Genomic DNA, 21,219 nt, shown 5'->3' on the forward strand with positions numbered 1-21,219 from the left:
AGTTAAAACAAATAATGTTGAATTCTTTGAAAATATTTTTTCTTTAAAATCTAAAAGAATTACTTATGCACCTTCCATTAAGAATGTTCCTAAAAACATAAATGAAGAGTTCGGAAGAAATAAGAGATTAAGATCCGAAAATTTCCTTGGAGATTATTTTTACATTTATCTTATTGATAATGATCATTTAACTTATTGTGATGCTATATCTTCTCATGATAAATTGTTTTGGAAGAAATCAATACAAGATAAGATTGATTCTATTTTACAAAATAAAAGTTGGGAATTAGTTAATTTACCTATTGGTTGCAAATGGATTTTGAAGGGAAATTTAATCTTGATGATATTATTGACAAGTATAAGGATAGATTAGTAGTCAAAAATTTTAATCAAGAATAAAATATTGATTATTTAGATACATCTATTCCAGTGACTAGAATTTTATTTATACGTATTATAATTGCCTTAACTTCAATTTATAAACTTTATATTCATCAAATATATATCAAAACTTCATTTTTGAATGGGAATTTGGAGAGAAAAAAAAGATGTACATGGTGCAACTTAAAAGTTGTGCTATCCTTAGTTAAGAAAATAAAATTTGTAAAGTGCTTAAATCCTTATATGGATTAAACCAAAATATCTAAACAATGCCGTGAAAAATTTGATCAAATTTTGGCAAGTGATGATTTTTCTTATGGTGAAGTAGATAAATGTGCATATACAAAAATCATTAATAATGAATGTGTAATTATAAGTTTGTATGTAAATGATATGCTTATTTTTAGTACTGCATAATTTAGATATTTCAGTATGCCTGTTATACACTCTAATTGAGATGTGCAATTAATTTTAAAATATATAATTTATAAGTATAATCAAAATAATAAAAAATTTAAATAACTACAAAAAAAAGTAAAAGTACACAAACAAAAATATATATTTAGCATTTGAAAATCTGCACCCCTGGCAGTTACCAACATTGGCATTGTTTATGTTTGATTGAGTAATGTTATTTATTTAGATTGTAGATGAATCTTTAGTTTAGTTGACACATTTTTTATTGAAAAATAAAAATGTGCAGTGTGCTTATTTACATTGTATCTTTTCATTTTTCATTGAAAATGTATTAACTAGACTGAAAATTTATCTTTAATTTAGATAAATAACATTACTTTACGAATAAAGCTACTTGTATATCTAAATTGACATATAATTAATCAATTTATAATAATAATTAATTATTTAAATAAAAAATATATTAATAATTAATTAATAAAATATTAATATTAATATCAACTTAAATGTGTAAATGACATTACTCTTACTCAGCTTTGTTTTGCCAGGGAAAGTCTGGATGCGTGTCCGACTCATTTGACATCGCTGTTAAAATTGAACAATAGAGTTGCACCTCGGTCGGTGTGGGGAACCTGAGGGCCCTTTGTTAGCTCACCACGGTTTAAATAAAATTTTTGGGCCGTACAGTCCAACATTCAGCCCAGCACGCCCCTGAAAAACCTTTCCCGCTTAATTTCAAAAACATTTTTGAATCGAGAGAGAGAGAGAGAGAGAGAGAGAGAGAGAGAGAGAGCGCTGCAATGGCGATGGAGACCGAAAAGGAAGTGGAAAAGAGATTGATGCAGAAGATCGCTAGAATTTTCGACGAAACGCGGGCGTCGAAAGCCACACACATCCGGAAGCTGAAGGACCTATCCGCCCTCCGATCGTCGTCGTATGCGCTACGGTTCTTCTCGGCTTTCTCCAAAGCCCTAACGCCTCTGTTCAACTTCAGCCGAAATAATGCCTCCACGGAGCGGATGGTTCGGTTCGTAGCAATATTTGTGTGCTCTCGCGACGCCAAGAATGCCTCCGTCTGTGATTCCTTTCTGGAGGCGTTCCTGCAGTTTCTCCTCGTTGCCTCCGCCTCCGCCAACAAAAATGCGCGGTTCCGGGCTTGTCAGATAATTTCTGAGGCACTCATCTCTCTTTCTCTTAACTATCTGTTTGATTGCTGGTGATTTTGAAGGAAATTTCATGTTTTGAATTCTTAAACCTTTCGATTCGAGCTCAGATATGTGGGAGACAGAGAGAGGATAAGAAAAGGAAGTGAATGAATTAAAGCTATTTTTTATTCAATTTTTGTGGTTCTATTAGGAAAATGAGTAGCAAAAGAATAATTTTTTTTGTCAACAACGTATATTTTTGTGTGATTGTCTGTAAGGAATTTATATTTGAGCATAATTTTGGAACGATTTGAAATTTTCTATTTTCTTTTTTAGATTATTGGTTTATCCGTTTGCCTACTTTAAATTGATCAGTCCTAGTTACAAATGTTACACTAGTTGTGTGCTGTTCCAACTTGCAAGGAATGTGCAGCTCATTTTTGCATATGTTTCTTATTGAGGGTTTTAAGAACTTCAAATTTATTACTCATCGTGGTGCCGAAGTTATTTCAAATTAAAGTCCCTTCTAATAAAGAATGACATTGATTTCAATTTGATTGTAAATTAAAGTCCAATGCTTGTTGATTAGAAGGTTTAGGAGTTTTATCTCTGTCTTTTTTCCCACCAGTGCACTTGCCGCGTTGTTGTTTCAGCAGTAAGATTTGATATTTGTTAGATGGAGGGGTAGTTTTATTTTTTATATAATTATTTTTACTCTTAGTGATATTCATTGAACCAATTTGTTGCAAAGTTGGAATAAAAAGAATAATTGCACTAAAGTATTGTATAGATCAGTATAACTCAAGGACATAGGTGAGTCAGAATTGAGGAAAGGACTAGAATTACAATCTCGTTAGTAATCTTCTCTATTTGACTGGTTGAGCTAAGCTTTAATCCTGATTTTAAACCTAAAATGGTTCTGGACAATGGGCCCCGATTTTTCTTTTCTCTTATGTTTTACCTAGGTTTCTTCAAAAGGTAAATGCATATGGATTTTTGTAATACTATTGCCCTTCATGTTTCTGCTTCAAAATTGGCATTTAAAAAACGAGGTAACTGCCCTTTTCACTTCTTTACCTGGTTTGCCAAATCTCTTCTCATGTACTTAAAATCTGGATTACACTATTGTAATCCAATAACCGACTTATTCAATAGTGTTTTTTTTTCCCCAAAACTAAAATGATTTCACACAAGAGACTTCTATTTTCATCTCCTCTTCTCTTTTGCCTCTTTTGTTTGTTTGTTTGTTTTTTTTTTTTTTTGTAACAGAAAACTCACATGAATTTTCTCATAATAAATTCCATCATAATGCCTTTTTCTTTTTTGATTTCCTTTTCTAGATCATAATGCAGTTGCCAGACGGTGCAGAAGTGAGCAATGAAGTTTGGGATGAGGTGATAGAATGCATGAAGATCCGGGTTGGTGATAAGGTTCCTGTTATTCGTTCCTATGCTGTTAGAGCACTTTCACGATTCGTTATTGATTCTGAGGAGAGTGACATTCTTGACGTACTCCTTGAGGCATTGCCTCTAGAACAGAATCCGGTTAGCTTTTCATCTAGTTTCTCTTGAATCTTCAGCTGCAACATATAACCTTTTGGTGAATGATTATTATTTATTTGTTCTGACAGATTATTAACAGATTTTCTTTGTAATATGAACTCCCTGAACTAATATATTGAAGGTTTTTACTGCTTCTTTTGTGAATCACTAAAGGCGAAGAGCACACACTTTGTCTGTGCAAAATTGTGTAGCTCTACTCTTCTTCTTTAACATTTTAACTTTTCTGTTTCGAAAAGGTGAATATCCGCTCTGCCACACATTGAAAAGTTTAAAGAATTGCGAAATGCTGAAGTACACTTATCAAATGTTTAATTATTACTAAGGGTGAAGGGCACAAACCCTATATGTGCAAAAAAATGTGCAGATCTACTCTTCTTCATCTTCTTCTTTAATTTTTTTTTTTTTACTTTTCTAATTGGAAGAATATGAAAACCCTCTCCCCACATTCTGACCAATTTAAAGAATGTGAAATGCTAAAATATATTTCATTCTGTATTTAGTCTGAATAGGAATTAATTTGGAATTGTGTTTAACAGTAAATAACATAGAATTTTTTGGGCATGTTTGTCATGTCAAATTAATGACATGGTTTCAAAATAGAGGAACACCAAATTTATATTCACCCTTTACATAAATAATAGTACTGTTCTATCCCAGGAGGAATTGAAATAAACAAAATCAACAGAAATGCTTATGGGCATATTTGTCATCCCACAACACATTAGTGTCAAAGCTTCAAAATAAGGGAACTAACCTAGTTCTCCTTTTATGTAGTAGTATTGATGATGATGAGCATAATGTTGAAATGCCCAAATGAAGAGAAGTATGTAATCACAAAACTGAGTACATGGCAGATTGAAATTTAATTGGTACATGAGTATTGATTACTGAATCTGTTCCAACATTTTGAATATAAATAAGATACTATTGTTTGATATTGGCTGCTACATGCAGGAGGTTCGTAAGGCAATTGTACTATCTTTGCCTCCTTCAAATGCAACATCAACAGTCATCATTAATTGCACATTGGATACAAGTGAGTCTGTCCGTAAAGCAGCATACTCTGTTTTGGCTGCTAAATTTCCTCTTCACAGTCTCAGGTACGTTCATGTATTAGTCTCCATATTGCTGGTTGCCATCACTCGTTCATGTTTTTCCTCTTTGACATTGTTCTAGTTTTGATTTGATGCCTGACTGAGCAGCCTTTTGTAGCATCATAGTGAGATTGACCTGAAGGATTCTCAAGCCATTTTGGTTGAAACGTGGGGTGTCTACGTTGAAATGAATTTATTTTAGTTGTATCACAGGGATGCATTCCTGGCAGTTGATTAAAGTTCCTTAGGCATGCATCTATTGTATCTATTTCCGAAAGGAGAACTTACTGCCATGTAACTGCCATTTGTATTCTTTAGAGATTTTTTTTGGATAACTAATCAGTAATGCATGGTCTATTGAACCAAGAAATAATGATGTATGCCCTTTTAGTCTGTGCAATTCTACAACTATAGTAAGGATCATTGTCAATGGCCAGAAAAGAAGCAGAGAGAAAATTTCTTGTTGCCAGCTTGCTCAACATCACGTTTGTGCAAAATGTTCCTGTGTTGAAAGGAGTAAGATGGTTTTCACAAGTTCTGCTTGTTGTGGTCTTGAAGTTTCACATGCTGGGCCATCTTGCTGCTTTGATCACATTCAAATCTCTTACTCTTTCGGGAGCAATACTGAAATTATTGTTGGTGACTGATTTTCATTATCACATTGAAGAGGGAAAATCTTTTGATATAGTTGAGATTCCTTATCAATAGGACATATGCATACGGATAATAGAATTGTTAGTTATGAAGAATGCCAGAAGATGTTAGAGGGCACAGTGAGTTTTGAGAACTATTGTAATTACCTTCCTCGTGCTGGTTCAGTCCTTGACAGAGATCATTGATTTTTATTTTTATATAATATTATTTTAAGTTATAGCACCATGGCAGTCGAATGATCTTCAAAAGTATCTAGCGCTCTTCAAAAATCTAGGCAGCCTTTTCAAATGACCAGGTTGGGTAGAAACCTTAAAGAATAATTCCTTGTCATGATATTAATTAATTGGGATTGTCTTGATTTTCAAAGAGATGGTCAGTCAATGATTATCCCTATAGGAGTACAATTTGTGAAGTATTATCAACTTTAACTGATGCTTTGAAAATCAAAGTGCCTCCATCAAGCATCTACTTCAACGGTTGGGCCTGCCTTTACCATGAACTTTAGATAAGAGGTGCATACATTTTGGGTAGGGTGCAAATGAGCCAAGCCGTTCGGGCTCGGCTCGGTGTTCGACTCGATAAAAGCTCGTTCAAATTCATTCGTTAAGGTAAACGAATAAGCTTGAGCCTAACTTTGAAGCTCGATTTATAAAAGAGTTGAGTTTGAGCTCAGTAAAGTTTGTCTCGTTATCTTGCGAGTTAGTTTGAATAGAGACTCATGAGTTGGATCGATTATAAGCTCATGAGCTGTCTCGAATAAAGGTTAGCGAGTTAACTCGTTTATAGGCTTATGAGCACTTTGTTAGTTGATATTGATAAAAATTATTAATTTTTATGTTTTTATACATAGGATAATATTACTGAAATTCTTTTGCCACATGAAACAAAACAAGATATGTTGGTATTTTGTAAGTTGATATATGTGATTTGATATATAATTATGATTACTGATTAATATTACAATTTCAAATAGCAGGTAGATATTTGGAGTAACTAATTTGAAGTTGAATTGAAAATATATTTGTTGTGCTGTAATTTTGATTATGTTTGTATTTTGAAAATAACTAAACAAATAATTTGATTATCTTTTTGTATGGTAAATGATATTATGCTTATTATAATTTGTGAAATTATTATTACTTAATTATTATGTCGATGTTATATTTGTTGATTATCAAGTTGGGTTCATTTAGGTATATTTGTTGATTATCAGATTGATATTTATTTTTATTATAGATCAGTTTATTAGTTTTTTTTAAATAAAACTTTGATATATTTTAGCCAGAGCTCAAGCCCGAGCCCAAGCTCAGGTTGGGGCTCGCTTGAGCCTGAGCTCGGCTCGTCAATCAAATTAATGAGCCAAGCTCGAGCCGAGCTCGAGCTCAGGCTATGCTAATCGAGCTCAAGCTCCCAGGCTCAACTCAAACTTGAGCTCGAGTTTGTGCTTGTGATAAAATTTGTCCAGCTGAGCTGAGCTAAGCAAGGCTCAGCTCGGCTCATTTGCACCCTTAATTTTGGGCAAGGGTTGTTCCTATGACAACTGGTGCTTGTGAGTTCTATCGCATGGCTGGGCATCAATGTCTTTTTAGGAGAAATATTAACATTATTCATTTCTATGGTAGTTATATTTAGAGCTTCTTAGTTGTATAAAACTTTTTACGAGTTACTATGATAACTGGTGCAAGTGTGGTTATTCTTCCTCAGATTTCTGGGTTTTATCACTCTTATTTAGCGCAGTTGAAAATTGAGCAATAGTTAATTTTGAGATTAGTGGACCATATAATGAGGAGAAAAAGGGATTTTTTTAAAGAAGCATCAATCTTGTATGATAGTTCTGATGCTATAGCAAGTTAGCTCCTGTAGATTGAGCTATTATCTCTTAATTGATCTGATGATGCCATTTATATATATACATACATATATATTTTTTTTGCTGTTGGTTTTGCTAGCATCAAGTTCAGGACAACAATTCTCCGGAGAGGACTTTCTGATCGTTCTGAAGCTGTGACAAAAGAGTGCCTAAAACTACTGAAAGAAGACTGGCTTCTGAAGTGTTGCAATGGAAGTCCCATTGAGCTTCTGAAGTATCTCGATGTAGAGACCTATGAATCAGTTGGAGAATCAGTAATGGGGGCTCTCTTGAAATCTGACATGGTGAAAGTAGTAGATGTTCGAAGTATTAAAGAATTCATTGTACGCGGCAGCAATACAACAGAAGGTTTGTATCTATTATGCTTGTTTTTTTGCATGTGAATGGCGTTGTAGTTTACTTCCATAATGTTGCATGCCTATCCTCTTGAAATAATTCTATCAAAATCTTAAGCACAAAGAGAGAGTTAAGACATGGATGAGGTAGTGTTAAAATATGGTTCACCAATTACATTAAACATCTGCATTATCCTAAATGGTCTGTGGGTACACACGTGAATATCTATTTTTATGTGTCCCTCTAGTTCTTATTGGTGCTTATAAATTGCATCTGTTAATGTTTTGTGCTGGAATCTGGCACACAGACACTGATGACTGCTGATATGGCTTAACTGTAAACCTGACTGGTGACATAGATTTGGGGTCCCCATCCTTTAACTCTTTGATTTTCTCATGATGTCTGTCATATGTTAACTGATGGTATTGGAGTTATTTTCTCCTTAAATAAGTTTTGGTATGAGGATTTGTCTGTTACTTTCAGAAATTCACTGGGTAAAAACACATGCAAAGGGTTGAGTTAGGGAGTTGACAGCTAGCATAAAACTGGTTGATCAAGCACCAGGCCAATAGAGGCTTTTGTGAAGATAGTGGACGGAATAGAAGAAGTATTTAGCAAAAGAGGTAGAAGAAGTATCTTGTGAGAGATTATTATGTGATATGAGCTATTATGAGCCATACAGAAGAAAATGTCATAAATAGAAATGACTAGCTAGCGAGAATCCATGGAGCTGACCTCATATATTGAGATTAAGGCTTGATATGTTGTTGTGGCACCATACCACTGAAGGGTCACTAGTAAGGTGCAAGGGGATACCTTAGGCTTTGTTTGGTAGAGATTTAGTAAGGGAATGGAACGAAATGAGTGAAATGAAATGTAAAATACGTTTTCCTTGTTTGGGAGAGTAGTGGATGGAAAGTAATGGAAAATGTTTCTCCTTTTTTGATGGAGAAATGGAAATGGGTGGAATGGAAGGATATTATCTAGGGATGTCAATGGGTTGCCCATTTACATATTTATTAACAAATTTTCAAATAAACCTTATGCCTGGATTTTTATATTTTAATTGGGTACTTGGGGAATCTGTTGGGGGACCCATTGCCATCCCTAGATATTAACCATCAAATACCCATAATACCCTTTTAATGAAAAGATAATGTGATAAAGTCAATGAAAAATTTGATTTTTTTTAAAAAAACTGTAAATGTTACTGTTCCCAAAACTTAAAAATTAGTTTCCATCCATTTCCATTTTATCCATTCTCTCCAATATGGGGGGGGGGGGGGGGTCATAAAAGTAGACCTCGGGATGGAAACACTTCCCATTCATTTTCATTCCATTCCATTACTGATGCATCTCCCAAACAATAACCCCTTCTATCCAATTCCATTGCTTACCCATCAACCAAACACACTGTTAGACTGATCTGGTTTGTGGTTTCATGGAAGGAAACAGGAATTTTTGGGATTTTTTTCCCTTTTATTGTTAGATTTAATCAGATTTCACTTAGGATCTGCTTGTATGTGTTAGCATTATCTCTGGCTAGTGGTATTGAATTTAGGGTTTTGCATGCATTGACTGTTTAATGATCGGTAACTGAGATAGTGAACCTTGAATCTTTAGTGGGTGATATATGTGTGTATATGTTGGACTCTTGCATTTTCCCCGTCAAATTGCAACAAAAGGTTTGATCTTATGTTCTCTTATGAATGAATGGGCTTGTTATATATTAAAGTCTTTAATTTCTCTAGAGAAATTTAAGCTGTAGAAATGATGTTACCTTGCTGATTGACCATGTCAGCCTGCTTAGGATACACATTTCATGGGTATGCCGTATACTAAGTGTTGCCAGTTTATATGAAATTATTTAGCTGCTTTTCAATTGTCAGGACACTGCTCCCCAAGCATCCAACTAATGGAAGCAGAAGTTGCTCTTTATTGGAGGACTGTGTGTAGGTACTTGCAGATGGAAGCACAAGTAAGCAGTTGTGATTTGATTCTCCATTTTCATGATTCAGATATTAAAACCAACATATTTTTTTGTTCGTTTACAAGATGGGATTATCTATCAGAAACTTTAACACTTGGGTAATCGTCTGTCTCCAATTGCTTCAATTTCTTTTTGTGTTTCTCTCCTGTGAGAGTTTGACACTCCTGAAGGAAGCAATTTTGTTCATTTGATCAAGTGGTAAGAAGTGTAAATGATGGTGGGATTTGAATGTGTCCTGTTATGCAATGGATTCCTGCTACTGTTATGGCATTTACAGCATATAATGTGACAGATATTTGAGTATAAATATGTTCAGTTTATAATAGGTTAAAACATAAAATTATTGCTTGGGACCATTTCAAATCCTCTCCTTTATTTTTAAATTTTTAGTTTGAAATTCTACTACCTTTAATTTCCAGAGAGGGACACAGATGTGCCAATAAGGGCATATTCCTTTGTATAGGAGCTAATTCTACATTGTTTTCAACTAAAAGACAATATCTTGAAGTTCATTAAGAAACACTAATTTCTTGTGAAACAGGGAAATACATTTCACCTCTTTCAGGATTATATATCCAGACCTCCAAATCAATCTTTGATAAAGATAAGTGTGGGCTAGTACTGTTTCCTGTAGTTAGACAGTGTTGTACTTCTATCTATAATTAGATAACAAGCAGGAGTTGCTATTACATTCAACTTGAGGAAATCCAGAGCCTGCTTGAAATTGAAAATATACAGATGATGGCTATGTCAGAGCTCCATTTGCCTCATAATGTCAAAGATAATGTTCTTGGTTCATCAATTAGCTCAAGAATAAGAATGCTCGAGTAATTTTCATAACTTGGATTTAATGGTAACTTCACATTCTTTACTTATCATGTAGGAAAAGATAGAAATAGTGTGTGCATATTCTGAATTGGTCCAGGTAACCTAAAATGTTAACATGGGTGCTGGTGGGTATAAATATGCGAATTAAAAGTTGCTAGGCCAAATTGGCACATATTTTCATCTCACATTTCTGCACCTCTTTGGGAAATTGGAGCTTCCGAGTTTCTCACAAAATGAATTTCAGAGTGCTGTAGCTTCAAAATTGTGCAACTATTATTGACCTGGTTATCATTGCAGTTACAATAAATTTTGAACTCCATAAATCTATATATTGCCCATATCTTTTGTGAACACTATCATGTAAACTGCAGGTTCTCTCTTCTCCCTATCTGACGTAGATGTTCTCCTTTCTGACATAGATGTGCTTACTCTATATTTTGATCTGTAGTTTGAATAACACATTAATTGGCAAATCCAGCAAATAGATCCTGTGGTCCAAGTTCCACCTACTGCTTGTGCTAACTAACTGTACAACAAGGATGAAATTTTCACAATTTTGTGTATTGTGAGTTTCTGACCAAAGAAAATTTGGTGACACCCATAGACATGGCATAGGATATAATGACCTTATAAAGGACATGGCCATGGATAGAAATGACCTTATAAAGGACATGGCCATGGATAGAAATGATTGGAGTTCTGGAATTCATATTACTAACCCTACTTAGTGGGATTGAAGCTTGTGATTGTTGTTGTCGTGTGGGTTATGCTTTTGCAATAGGAGAAGGTTCTTTTGCATGTCTTCCCGTGTGATTTTGTGAGATATTATTGCTTGTTATGCGATTGAGATTGCACTCTTTTGCTTGAATTTCATTGGGTCAAATGACTCAAATCAGAATTACTAATGTCTGAACTTCTCAAAACAGGTGAAAGGTTCCGATGCTGCTGCAACTATGGGCACTGAAGCTGCAGTATATGCTGAAGAATCTTCAAATTACAATGATCTTCTGGAGAGAGTTCTTCCTGAAACTGTTTCCGATTACATAGATTTGGTTAAAGCTCATCTTGATTCTGGTGTGTAGAATTATGTTTTCAACCTTTATTGTTTTAGTATTATACCCCTTCTAATACATATTCGATTGTTTTAGGACCAAATCACCGATATGCATCTCGGCAACTACTGTTGCTTGGTGCTATGCTTGACTACACCGATGCTACAAACTGGAAAGTTGCTAGCAAATTTGTGCAGGTGTTGCTGCAGAGGCCTCTTGATTGTGAAGTGGATGAACATGGCCATAAGGTTGTTATAGGAGATGGCATTAATCTTGGTGGAGAGAAAAATTGGGCTGATGCTGTGTCACAATTGGCAAGGAAAGTGTATGCTGCTTCTGGTGAATTTGAGGAAGTTGTTCTAGGCGTTCTAGAGGAGTTAGCCCGGCCTTGCAGGGAAAGAACAGCTGACTTTGTGCAGTGGATGCACTGCCTTGCTGTGACTGCTGTCCTCTTGGGAAAAACGAATTCTTTCCATTGGATGCAAGGAAAGACCATTGAACCATCTGAGTTATTGCATTCTTTAATTCTTCCAGGGGTATGGATCTAATTTAAAGTTCCTGTTCAGATTTCTTCCTTTTCTGCAGCCCCTTTCTTTTATATGCAACCAAGTTTTTTGGTTCCTATATAAGTTTCATTCTTGAATTTACATATTCCTTAGGAAGTGTTTACTATTGGCATGAATCGCAAAATGCAGGCAAAACATGTCCATTTGGATGTTCAGAGGGTTGCCACAAGGTGCCTTGGTCTTTTTGCACTATTAGAGAGGAAGCCAAGTGAAGAAATAGTGAAACAGTTGAGGCTTTCTTTTGTCAAGGGATCATCTTCAGTTGGTGTAATGGCTTGTAAGGCACTGTTTGATCTTGCATTGTGGCATGGTCCTCATGAAGTTGACAAAGCCATGGGGCAAGATCTCTTGTCACGACTGAGGGATCAGACTACAGTTTCTTGTCCTGTTAAAATATCTGACACGGATGCAGATTTGAATTTTGAATTGCTCGATCTTTTATTTTCTGGATTTGATAGAGGTGATTGCGATGAATCTGCAGATGCTGATGAGAGTGAATCAGTTAAAGCTGTTCTTGGTGAGGGATTTGCAAAGGTCCTTCTACTAAGTGAGAACTACCAGGGCATCCCTCTCTCTGCACACCCGTTTCTTTTAACCAAGCTCATCAGACTATATTTTACTGATGAATCTAAAGAACTCCCTAGGTGGATGCTTCATTCCTTAGTCTGTTTTTTGGGTTATTTTTCAATCAAAAAGCCAATTAATTATCTCTTCTGCTTAACTAGGTTGAGACAGTGCTTGTCTGTGTTCTTTCAGCATTATCCATCCCTCTCGAGTACTCACAAGGCAAGTAACACTTGTTAACATTTTTCACATATGCATAAAAGAAAATCATCCTTGACATAGGGTTTTTTTAACATGTTAGCTGCAATTGCCTCTTCTTTTCATGCAGAGATGTTTGTCCAAAGCTTTCATTCCAGTTATGCATTCTATCTGGCCAGGAATCAATGGAAATGCTGGGGGATCTCCTTTAGTGGTTTCAAACATGCGTAAATGTGCTGTTCAAGCTGCACGTTTTATGCTGCAGATGATGCAGGCTCCTTTATATGACAGAGAGACCAAAACAGTGGATGAAAATGGTGGCAAAAACTCTCCAGAAACCGTTGATGATTCAGTGCATCCTTCAAAAGACTTTGAGAATGGGGAGGAAGGTCTTGCAATACGTATTGCTGTGGAGGTAATTGATTGTCTACCATGAAGTTCACTTGTTATATGATTATAAGTAACCAACAATAATGGAAAGGTGCTACCTTCTTATCCTTGTTCTGATTATATTCCAACTATCATTTGCTATTATCCCAACCTAATTGTCATAGTAAAAACTGAACAAAGCTTAAGTAGCTATTATAAATGCAAGGCGTTTAGTCTTTTTGGCTGTCTTCATATTTGTCCATGGTAAAAGCTGATGGGATGATTTCTTTTTTGCTTGTGGCATGAACATACTTTTTATTGTAGATAGGAATGTGAAATAATAATCTTTTTATTCCACAATAATGTCATTTCCCCCCCAGCTTGTACTCTGGTTGAGTTAGATTCTTCCTCAGGGACGAATGAGTAATCGTCAACTTATTTTCATGAATGTCAGACAGCTAGCTGAATATCCACTTCTTAGTACTTAATTTGAAGACAAACTACTGAAACTCATTTAAGGACTTCTAATTGAAGGAAAGAATGGAAAGTACTACAAAAGAAAACCAACATTTCTATTACCCTTGTTGAATTTACTTGCGGGTGTTGTTACATGAACTTGGAAGTAGTTTTCTGGTTTTGTAATGTGTTTTTGAAGTCTCAATCATCATGAGCAAGGACAAGGATTATTTTTTAGTTACTTTTCTGATAAGTGATGCAAAATGCTTTTTACAATTTAATGTGGGAGGTCTAATCCATAGATCTATAGTAAATTTTATGACTTGAACGTATCTGTGAGGTTTTTGTCCTACTAGTTGTATGGGGTGTTAGTCCCCATCATAATGAGGTGTCAAGTTCCTCAAAATTTAGAACTATCCACGTTTCGCAGGGAATCAAAATTGCTTTTGGATGAAATGACACGCCCAAGTTATGCTATTTGGACTTGACTACATGCATTGATGGTGTGTCTTAGGTATTGGGTATTTTTGAATTCTTGAACTTAGAAAATTGAGATTCGCTTCTTAAATGTTAGATATGGATGCTTGGACATATTATGAACATTCAAATGTCGTACATAATTATTGTAAATAAGATAAAGGTTTTACCTGGATATATGTTTGAAACTAAATAAAACTTGGAGGACAAAATGAAATTTCATTCTCTGGTTCATCAGAGAGTCATAGTTTTTCTTACTACTATTTCATCTGAATTTGTTTTCTACTTGTCTTCATAAAGGTTAAATTAGAGAATTGAAGTATTTGTTTACCAAAATACCATAATTTCCTTCTTGTCATATCTGGTGGAATACATATGCATGAGGGAATTGAATAGTTGATACGAACTGAGTGCAACCCTGCGCCCTGTTCCTTAACCACCCTTCACGGAATGTGAGGTGGCCTGGTGGTAATTGGCAACCTTCGATTCCTTATGTTTGATTGAATGATTCAGGTATGCCGTTGTACAGAGTTGCTAATGTTGTATTCATTGCCTTTAAGGTTGCAAGCTTCAATATGACAAAGAAAGCAGCTGAGAAAGCATACGCTTCAGCACTGTGTAGAGTACTTGTCCTTCTTCATTTCCAGTCATCAGAACAAAGTGCAATAAAGTTAATGAGGAGGCTCTTGACTCGTGTGGCTGTATCAGTACCTTTAGAGAAAGAAATTGTGAATGAGCTAAAGCGGATGGCAGAACGTCTTAAGGCAGAAGATAGGCATCCAGACTGCAATTTATCATTGGACGAAGCAAATATTATTTTAGGTGAACTTCTTTTCTCTAATATGGAAAATGGCGAAGCCAACTTCTGCTTGTTGAATACGAGAATTTGTATATCCGTAAAATCACAGAATTTCAAATATAAAGAACTTCAATATCATGCTTTATCTTTTTTCCTTCATTTCTTAGGACTCTGCCTTTTTCTGTCTTGTAAGGCATGGATATTTTCGTTCTGGCTTTTATGCACAGTTTTTCCTGAGCGTCCAAACTTTCTTTTTATCATCACTAGAGAGATCCAAGTGCTGTTGAAAATATAAAGAATTGCTATCCTCGAGGTTCATTCTGATTTTATTGTTCTTTCTAATAGGAATTTATCATCCTCCAACACACACACAAGACGCATGCACATAAATTGGTTTTACCATGAGGTTTTGCAGGGTATACTCACTGAAACATAAAATTTCTCAGCAGAATTTAGTCAGCCAAGCAAATCTGGTACACGTGATGCGTGCTAATTTAACCCCATTCCTGAGAATGCACGGAAATCAGAATATTGAAATTCTTCATTATCTTTCCATGGTGTACTCCAAAAAATTGAATTGCTAATTTAACTGAAAAAAGGGCCTGCACATGTTACTGTCTTATGCGTACTTACGTTTCTTCTTCCCTTTAGTCTCTATAGTATGTATTTTATCTTTTTTTGTTCTTTATGTCCTCTCTAAATCTCTTTTAACCCTCCATGCATGTTCCAGGGAGGTTGGAGCTGGACTTTAAGCTTGAACATGATGACTTCACTGAAATTCTGCCCACCCCAGCACCACGATCAGCAAGACCAGCCCGTTCTAGAAGAAGAGTGAGGCATGAAGAATCTTCCTCTGATGATGAGAGTTCACCCACGCCAGTTGTTCCTGTCAACCCTGGCATGGCAAGCACCCGCTCACAGAGGTTAAGCAAGACTGCAGCTCTCAGAAAGATCACTGCCAGTAGAGATGTGAAAATTAATGATGATATTAGCGAAGAAGATGCCTCGGAGGTGACATCTGAAGAGGAGTCTAGCGAATGAGGTCAGTCCGCTGGATGGCATGGTTGACACATTTTTTTTTTTTTAAATATTTTTGGAGCAGCTCTTGTTGTAATGTTGGTTAGTACAGGTGACTAGGCTGCAAAGTTTGTGAAAATATTGTGATGGAATGTCTAAGTTGAGTACCAACATTGCCTTGCTGGTGTTCTAGTTGACATGCTGTCATTTGAAAACGTAACATTAATTCTCTTGTTCTTCAATTCTGTCTACTGTAAAGTTGTAAGATACTAGTTGTCAATATATCTCAGTTCTGGAGCTGAGTTACACATAAATGTTTTTTGTAAAAACTGCCCGACAAACTATCTTGCTACTGAGATTTGTTGTTGCGCCATGTATTGAATTTCTTGCCGCGCATTGCTTGCTGATGTGTAACTTCATTTTGGGCTCGGAATTTATTCATATTGTTGGTGCTTTTATTACCTGAATTTCATTCTTCCCGCAGAATTCTGCATTTGAAGTACTCTCCCCAATAGAGAAAGCCCCGAATGCCCGAAGTGTGCATAAAAATCAGCACTTTACAGGTATTTCTTTGGTTGTTAGCGGGCGGCACTGGCGGCAGGATTCTATCATTTTCCCGTTGGGTTAGTTAGGTAGGTGCGTGCCAATCTAACATTTTAACTCTTCTGAGTTCTGATTGAAATTTTTCAATAAATAAATCTATTTATATTAAATAAATGAGGTCGTTATCATTGAAAGTTTTCTGTAGGACCGCTCAATTATTGTTTGCAACCACTATCCATTTGGCAGATCATGGTTGATTAACCGGGTAACATGAGTGGCACCAAGTGCTTGTTTTACTAATTATTGTATATATAAATTACGGGGTACATTTCAAATCTGGATTGTAGCAATGAAATAAGACGAGAATAAGCTCCTAAAGTATAAATTGAGTGACTGGATAAATGATCTATCGATATCAGTTTGGTGGATCACGAGTTTGATCATCGTCTTGTTTAATGAGACAAAATTTTATTCATGTGATTTATCTTTTTGTATTATTATTGAAGGTACAAGTATCGAGTCACAAAGATGATTATTTAAATAAAATAAAAATAAATTGCGTAAATTGTAGTAAAAGGGGTGAGGAGATAAAATATTAAACATTTTCTAATCTTTCTTGAGATGCTTCCTTTCTTTGAGGGAGTGGGTGTCAATCTATCCAATTTTTTATTTACAAAGACAATTAGTCAAGCAAACGAAGATCACGCTCGGCTCAGCCGACAGAATCGCCGACAAGAATCACCAAGTCCATGTTCTGGAAACAAAAAAAAAATAAAGGAAAATGGCAAGTCATTGAGAGGTTTCTGGAGAAACGGGCCGTGGGTGGGCTCCAACTCTTTAAACCCCTTCCCGATCATTTTAATTAATTAAGGGGGACCGAATTCTGAGAAAAATACAAATATATCAACGCAAACAAACAGAGGAGACCCGCAAATTTCTCAATTTGTGGGCGGACATAGACTTGGTATTTAAAACTTATACACCACGTCCACATTGCAACGTCAATCCGATCCAATCCAATCCAAAGGGACTTTCTATCCTCCGTGGCGCTTTGTGGTTTTGTCATCATGTGTGTATCAATTATCATCATATACACGTCCCCCTTGGATTTCCACTGCGTGGTTTCGCAGGCGAGGCCCTAGAAATTTATTTCTACTTTTGCTAATTTAATTGAATTCTGGGGGGGAGCATGACAGCTGCGGTTTTCTACTATGAAACCGTATTTATGTAATGTAAAGAAATGAAAAGTAGAATATGAAACAAGCTTCCATGTCTTCCAGAATAAGTATAGGTTAGACTGGTTTTGGATAATTTGATTTGGGTTTTTGCTTGCAAAATCAGTTTGGTTAGATTTGAATGACTTTTTTTAAGTTTATATTCGTAACGATAACTGCACTGCACTTGTTAAAATATTATTATTATTAGTTTTGATTAAAAATAACATCATATTCCAGAAGGCAGAAGCCCATATGAAGGATGAATGATCCCTCCATTGACAAAATAAAAAAAAATTACTTCTAGTTCTGGAATGGGTAAGCGTCATATGGATGGTGGGAAAATGAGAATCCCAGTTTCATTGAGGGAATCTTTTGAAGAAGACCCCAACCAACGCATCCATCCATCCATCATGCTGTTGCTGCATGCTCCTATAAATTGTTAATCGCAATGATTGATTCCACATCAAAGTTCTAACCGACCCTCAACCTCACTCACCCTTTCATCATTGCAAATAATGCGTTTTCTTTCATTTTCTAAATTTCATATATAATTTATATAAACTTGGGAAAAATAATAATTTTTACGTCAATTTTTAAGAATTAGCTATCAAATTTATTAAGGTAAATTATATAAAATCGCCTGCATTTAGGGGTTATATGCAACTTATTCCTTATATTTTCGATTGCATCAAAAAATCCCTTTATACTTTTAAAATATTACAATCAGCCACAATCTATTATTATTTTACATAATTTTATACAATAATTCACATATAAATACATAATTTTGCATTAATCAACCGGTAAATTGCATAAAATTATATAAAATAACAATAAATTGTAACTGATTGTAACATTTTAAAAGTGTAAGGAGTTTTTTGATGCAATCGAAAGTATAAGGAGCTAAGTTACACATGATCATAAGTGCAGGGGGTTTTATATAATTTACCCAATTTATTAAACTGTATAACATTTTTCTAAATAATAACTTGAATAACCTTATAAATATTAAGCTCAAAGTGTTGTGATTTTTGTAGATATAATCTTACACATTAACAAAAAAAAAAAAAAAATGTCTAAAGCTCGATACAATATGCTCGATGAATTTAGGGTCGGATCTTATTAGATAAAAAGAGAATTTAATTAATAAATAATAAAAAATATTTGATTTTAAAAAATAACCACAGAGTGTTTGTGGGTTTATTTTCTTTAATAAAATTAATTTAAAATACATTTCTTAAAATGATAAAATTTACAAATTACCTTTGAAGTTTCGCCTTTGTTACGCGGATCACCTCTATGTTTTTAAAAATAATACGAAATCTTCTTTTGACTTTCATTGGCCTATATTAATTTTCACCTACCATTTGAAAACTACTACTATTATTTTTTTTAAAATACCTACAATACTATCATATTTATTATATCTTTATATATCCTTTTTCTCTCTCCTATGCTCTCCAAGTTTATGCTCTCTTTCATGCTTACCTTCCACCAACGAAGGTCGTTCACAACAAAAGCCGACTCAACTAACTTAGGAGTCGTAAGAGAAAAAGTTTATTTGAAACTTTTTATGAGTATTAATTTCTTTTATAAAAATAGAAATAATATATATTTTTAAGAGAAAATTCTATCATTTTATTAAATTAAAAAAGAAAAAAAAAGTAAAAATTCAATCAATTACAAAATACGACAATCTCTTAATGATAGTGAATTTTTTAACTAAAATATAATGTTTAAAAGATCAAAAGAAGCCAACCTACTACAATAAAAAAAAACTAATTTTTCTTTGAAACTTTAAGAAGATTGATGCAAGTCGAATAAAAAACTATTCATTCTTGATTCTCCCGTAGAAGGAAACAAAACAAAGTATTAAATTAATAACATTAAAAATATAAAGTTCACCAATAATGGACAAATTTTCATTATGCAAATATGTGTTGAGCTATGTTCAGTTTAATATAAAATTATTTTTTATTGTCTTTTGAGATTCAAAATTATTAATTAATTCTCTACAATCAAGTTTATTTAATAAATCATGTTCAATGAATAATATAGTTAATCCATTCAATATTTCTTGCGATATAGTTGACCTCAAATATAACTTTATCAAATTTAATTTTAAAAAACTTCTTTCTACATAAACTATTAAAATTAAAATTGTGAACAATATTCTATAAGTAATATATACATTTAAAAAATAAGAGACTTTTCTGATATAATAAAAAAATTCTATTGAATTATTTTTTTCTCTCTAAAAAATTCTCTTTTAACACTCTTAATTTTAAAAATAAATCTAAACCATCTATATTTGAAAGTCCATCATATTTAAGAATGGTTTTAAGATTCAAACAATACAATTTTAAAATATTTTCATCCATTGATTTTAATTTCTTGAAATTATATAGAAATTCATTTTTTTTCATATATTTTAAATTGCTCAAAATTTTTTGGGTTTAAATTTTTTTAATAAAATATTTATTATTAAAAAATAAAAAATTATAAAATTTTGGGATCTTCTGAAATTGGGGGCTTAGGCAGCTGCATAATTGGCTTCACGGTTGAGCCGCCTGTGTTGACAACCGTGGCTCCTCTCCCTCCCCTTTGGTAGCTTAGCAACGGCGGGCAAACAACCCCATTGGCAATGGGGATGCAGAGTCTGTAGTGCCACCAATGGGGAATCAATAATTAATACTTATTAAAAGAGGAAAATGAATAAGATAATGATGGCAGTAATGATCATTGAAAATAAAACCCATTTTCATCAATGAATCTCTCTCTCTCTCTCCCTTTCAAGTCTGTCTCTCATTAGGTTCTTCTTGGAAGATGCATCCAGAAATATCTTCGTCTTCAAAGTTTCCTTCATCTCTCGGTTTTGTTTTCAAAGTAGCAAATCATGGGTTCAACCAGGACAATAAATAAATGCAAGTAAAGAATAGATCTGTGCGTGTTAAGGGCGGGAAAAAAAAAAAAAAATCAAACCAATCAAACAAAGTCAACTCAAATTGTCAAATCAGCAAACCATGAGAGAAGCAATAGTTTTAAAGAAAATCCTATCCGGAGCTCACACCCCCTCAAATTCTTCATTAATTTTAAAAATTTTACCCCCCCCCCCCCCCCCAACCCACAATCAATTCTATCCTCCGACGACTCCTGATTGTCGCCTCGCCTATCTCTTTTTCTCTCGCACCACGTATATATACACACGGGCATCGACTATGACTCTCGACCTATCGCTGTTAACTGACCCACACACACACACTCTCTCTCTTTCTCTACGCGATGGCCGCGAGGTGGGTCAGCACTGCCATTGTAAAGGTGGGTTAGCTATGGCCGACCCACCGGGAAAAGGGGAACCACTGAACTACGAGGTTCGGGGGTTTCTCAAACCCCCGAACCTCGCCATTTGGGGATCCCTCGAACCCTTGAATCGCGGGGTTCGGGGATCCCTTAAAGCCTCGAATGTTGAGGTTCGGGGACCCCCCTCCCAAATCGTCGGGTTCGGGGGTTCGAGAAACCCCGAACCTCGTGGTTCGGTGGTTCCCCTGTCGGTGGGTCGGCTATAGCGATCCACCTTGGCAATGACAGTGGGTTAGTCGCCATCGCTAACTCACCTCGTGGCCATCACAGAGAGAAAGAGAGAGAGAGAGTGAGTTGACTGTCATGGCCGACTTAACAATGGCG

General features: G+C 34.9%; 1 protein-coding gene across 2 annotated transcripts; it reads left to right on the forward strand.

Annotated features, from left to right (window-relative positions):
• The first annotated feature begins 1,556 nt into the window (after positions 1–1,556).
• Positions 1,557–16,187, forward strand: LOC127804849 (uncharacterized). Of its 2 annotated transcripts, XM_052341898.1 has the most exons (13): positions 1,557–1,973; positions 3,284–3,487; positions 4,460–4,605; positions 7,203–7,471; positions 9,349–9,437; positions 11,204–11,351; positions 11,426–11,865; positions 12,025–12,172; positions 12,377–12,539; positions 12,621–12,681; positions 12,788–13,072; positions 14,520–14,781; positions 15,489–16,187. In XM_052341898.1, exons 1-13 carry the CDS (start codon positions 1,599–1,601, stop codon positions 15,797–15,799), a joined length of 2,901 nt encoding a protein of 966 aa, XP_052197858.1. In that variant the 5' UTR covers positions 1,557–1,598; the 3' UTR covers positions 15,800–16,187. The 2 variants fall into 2 exon arrangements, with proteins under 2 accessions (XP_052197858.1, XP_052197857.1); XM_052341897.1 differs by having other exon boundaries at positions 1,558–1,973; positions 12,025–12,539; positions 15,489–16,186.
• The last annotated feature ends 5,032 nt before the right edge of the window (positions 16,188–21,219 follow it).

Source organism: Diospyros lotus, chromosome 6, assembly GCF_014633365.1.
Source record: "Diospyros lotus cultivar Yz01 chromosome 6, ASM1463336v1, whole genome shotgun sequence".
In the NCBI taxonomy this organism is placed as follows: Eukaryota; Viridiplantae; Streptophyta; class Magnoliopsida; order Ericales; family Ebenaceae; genus Diospyros; species Diospyros lotus.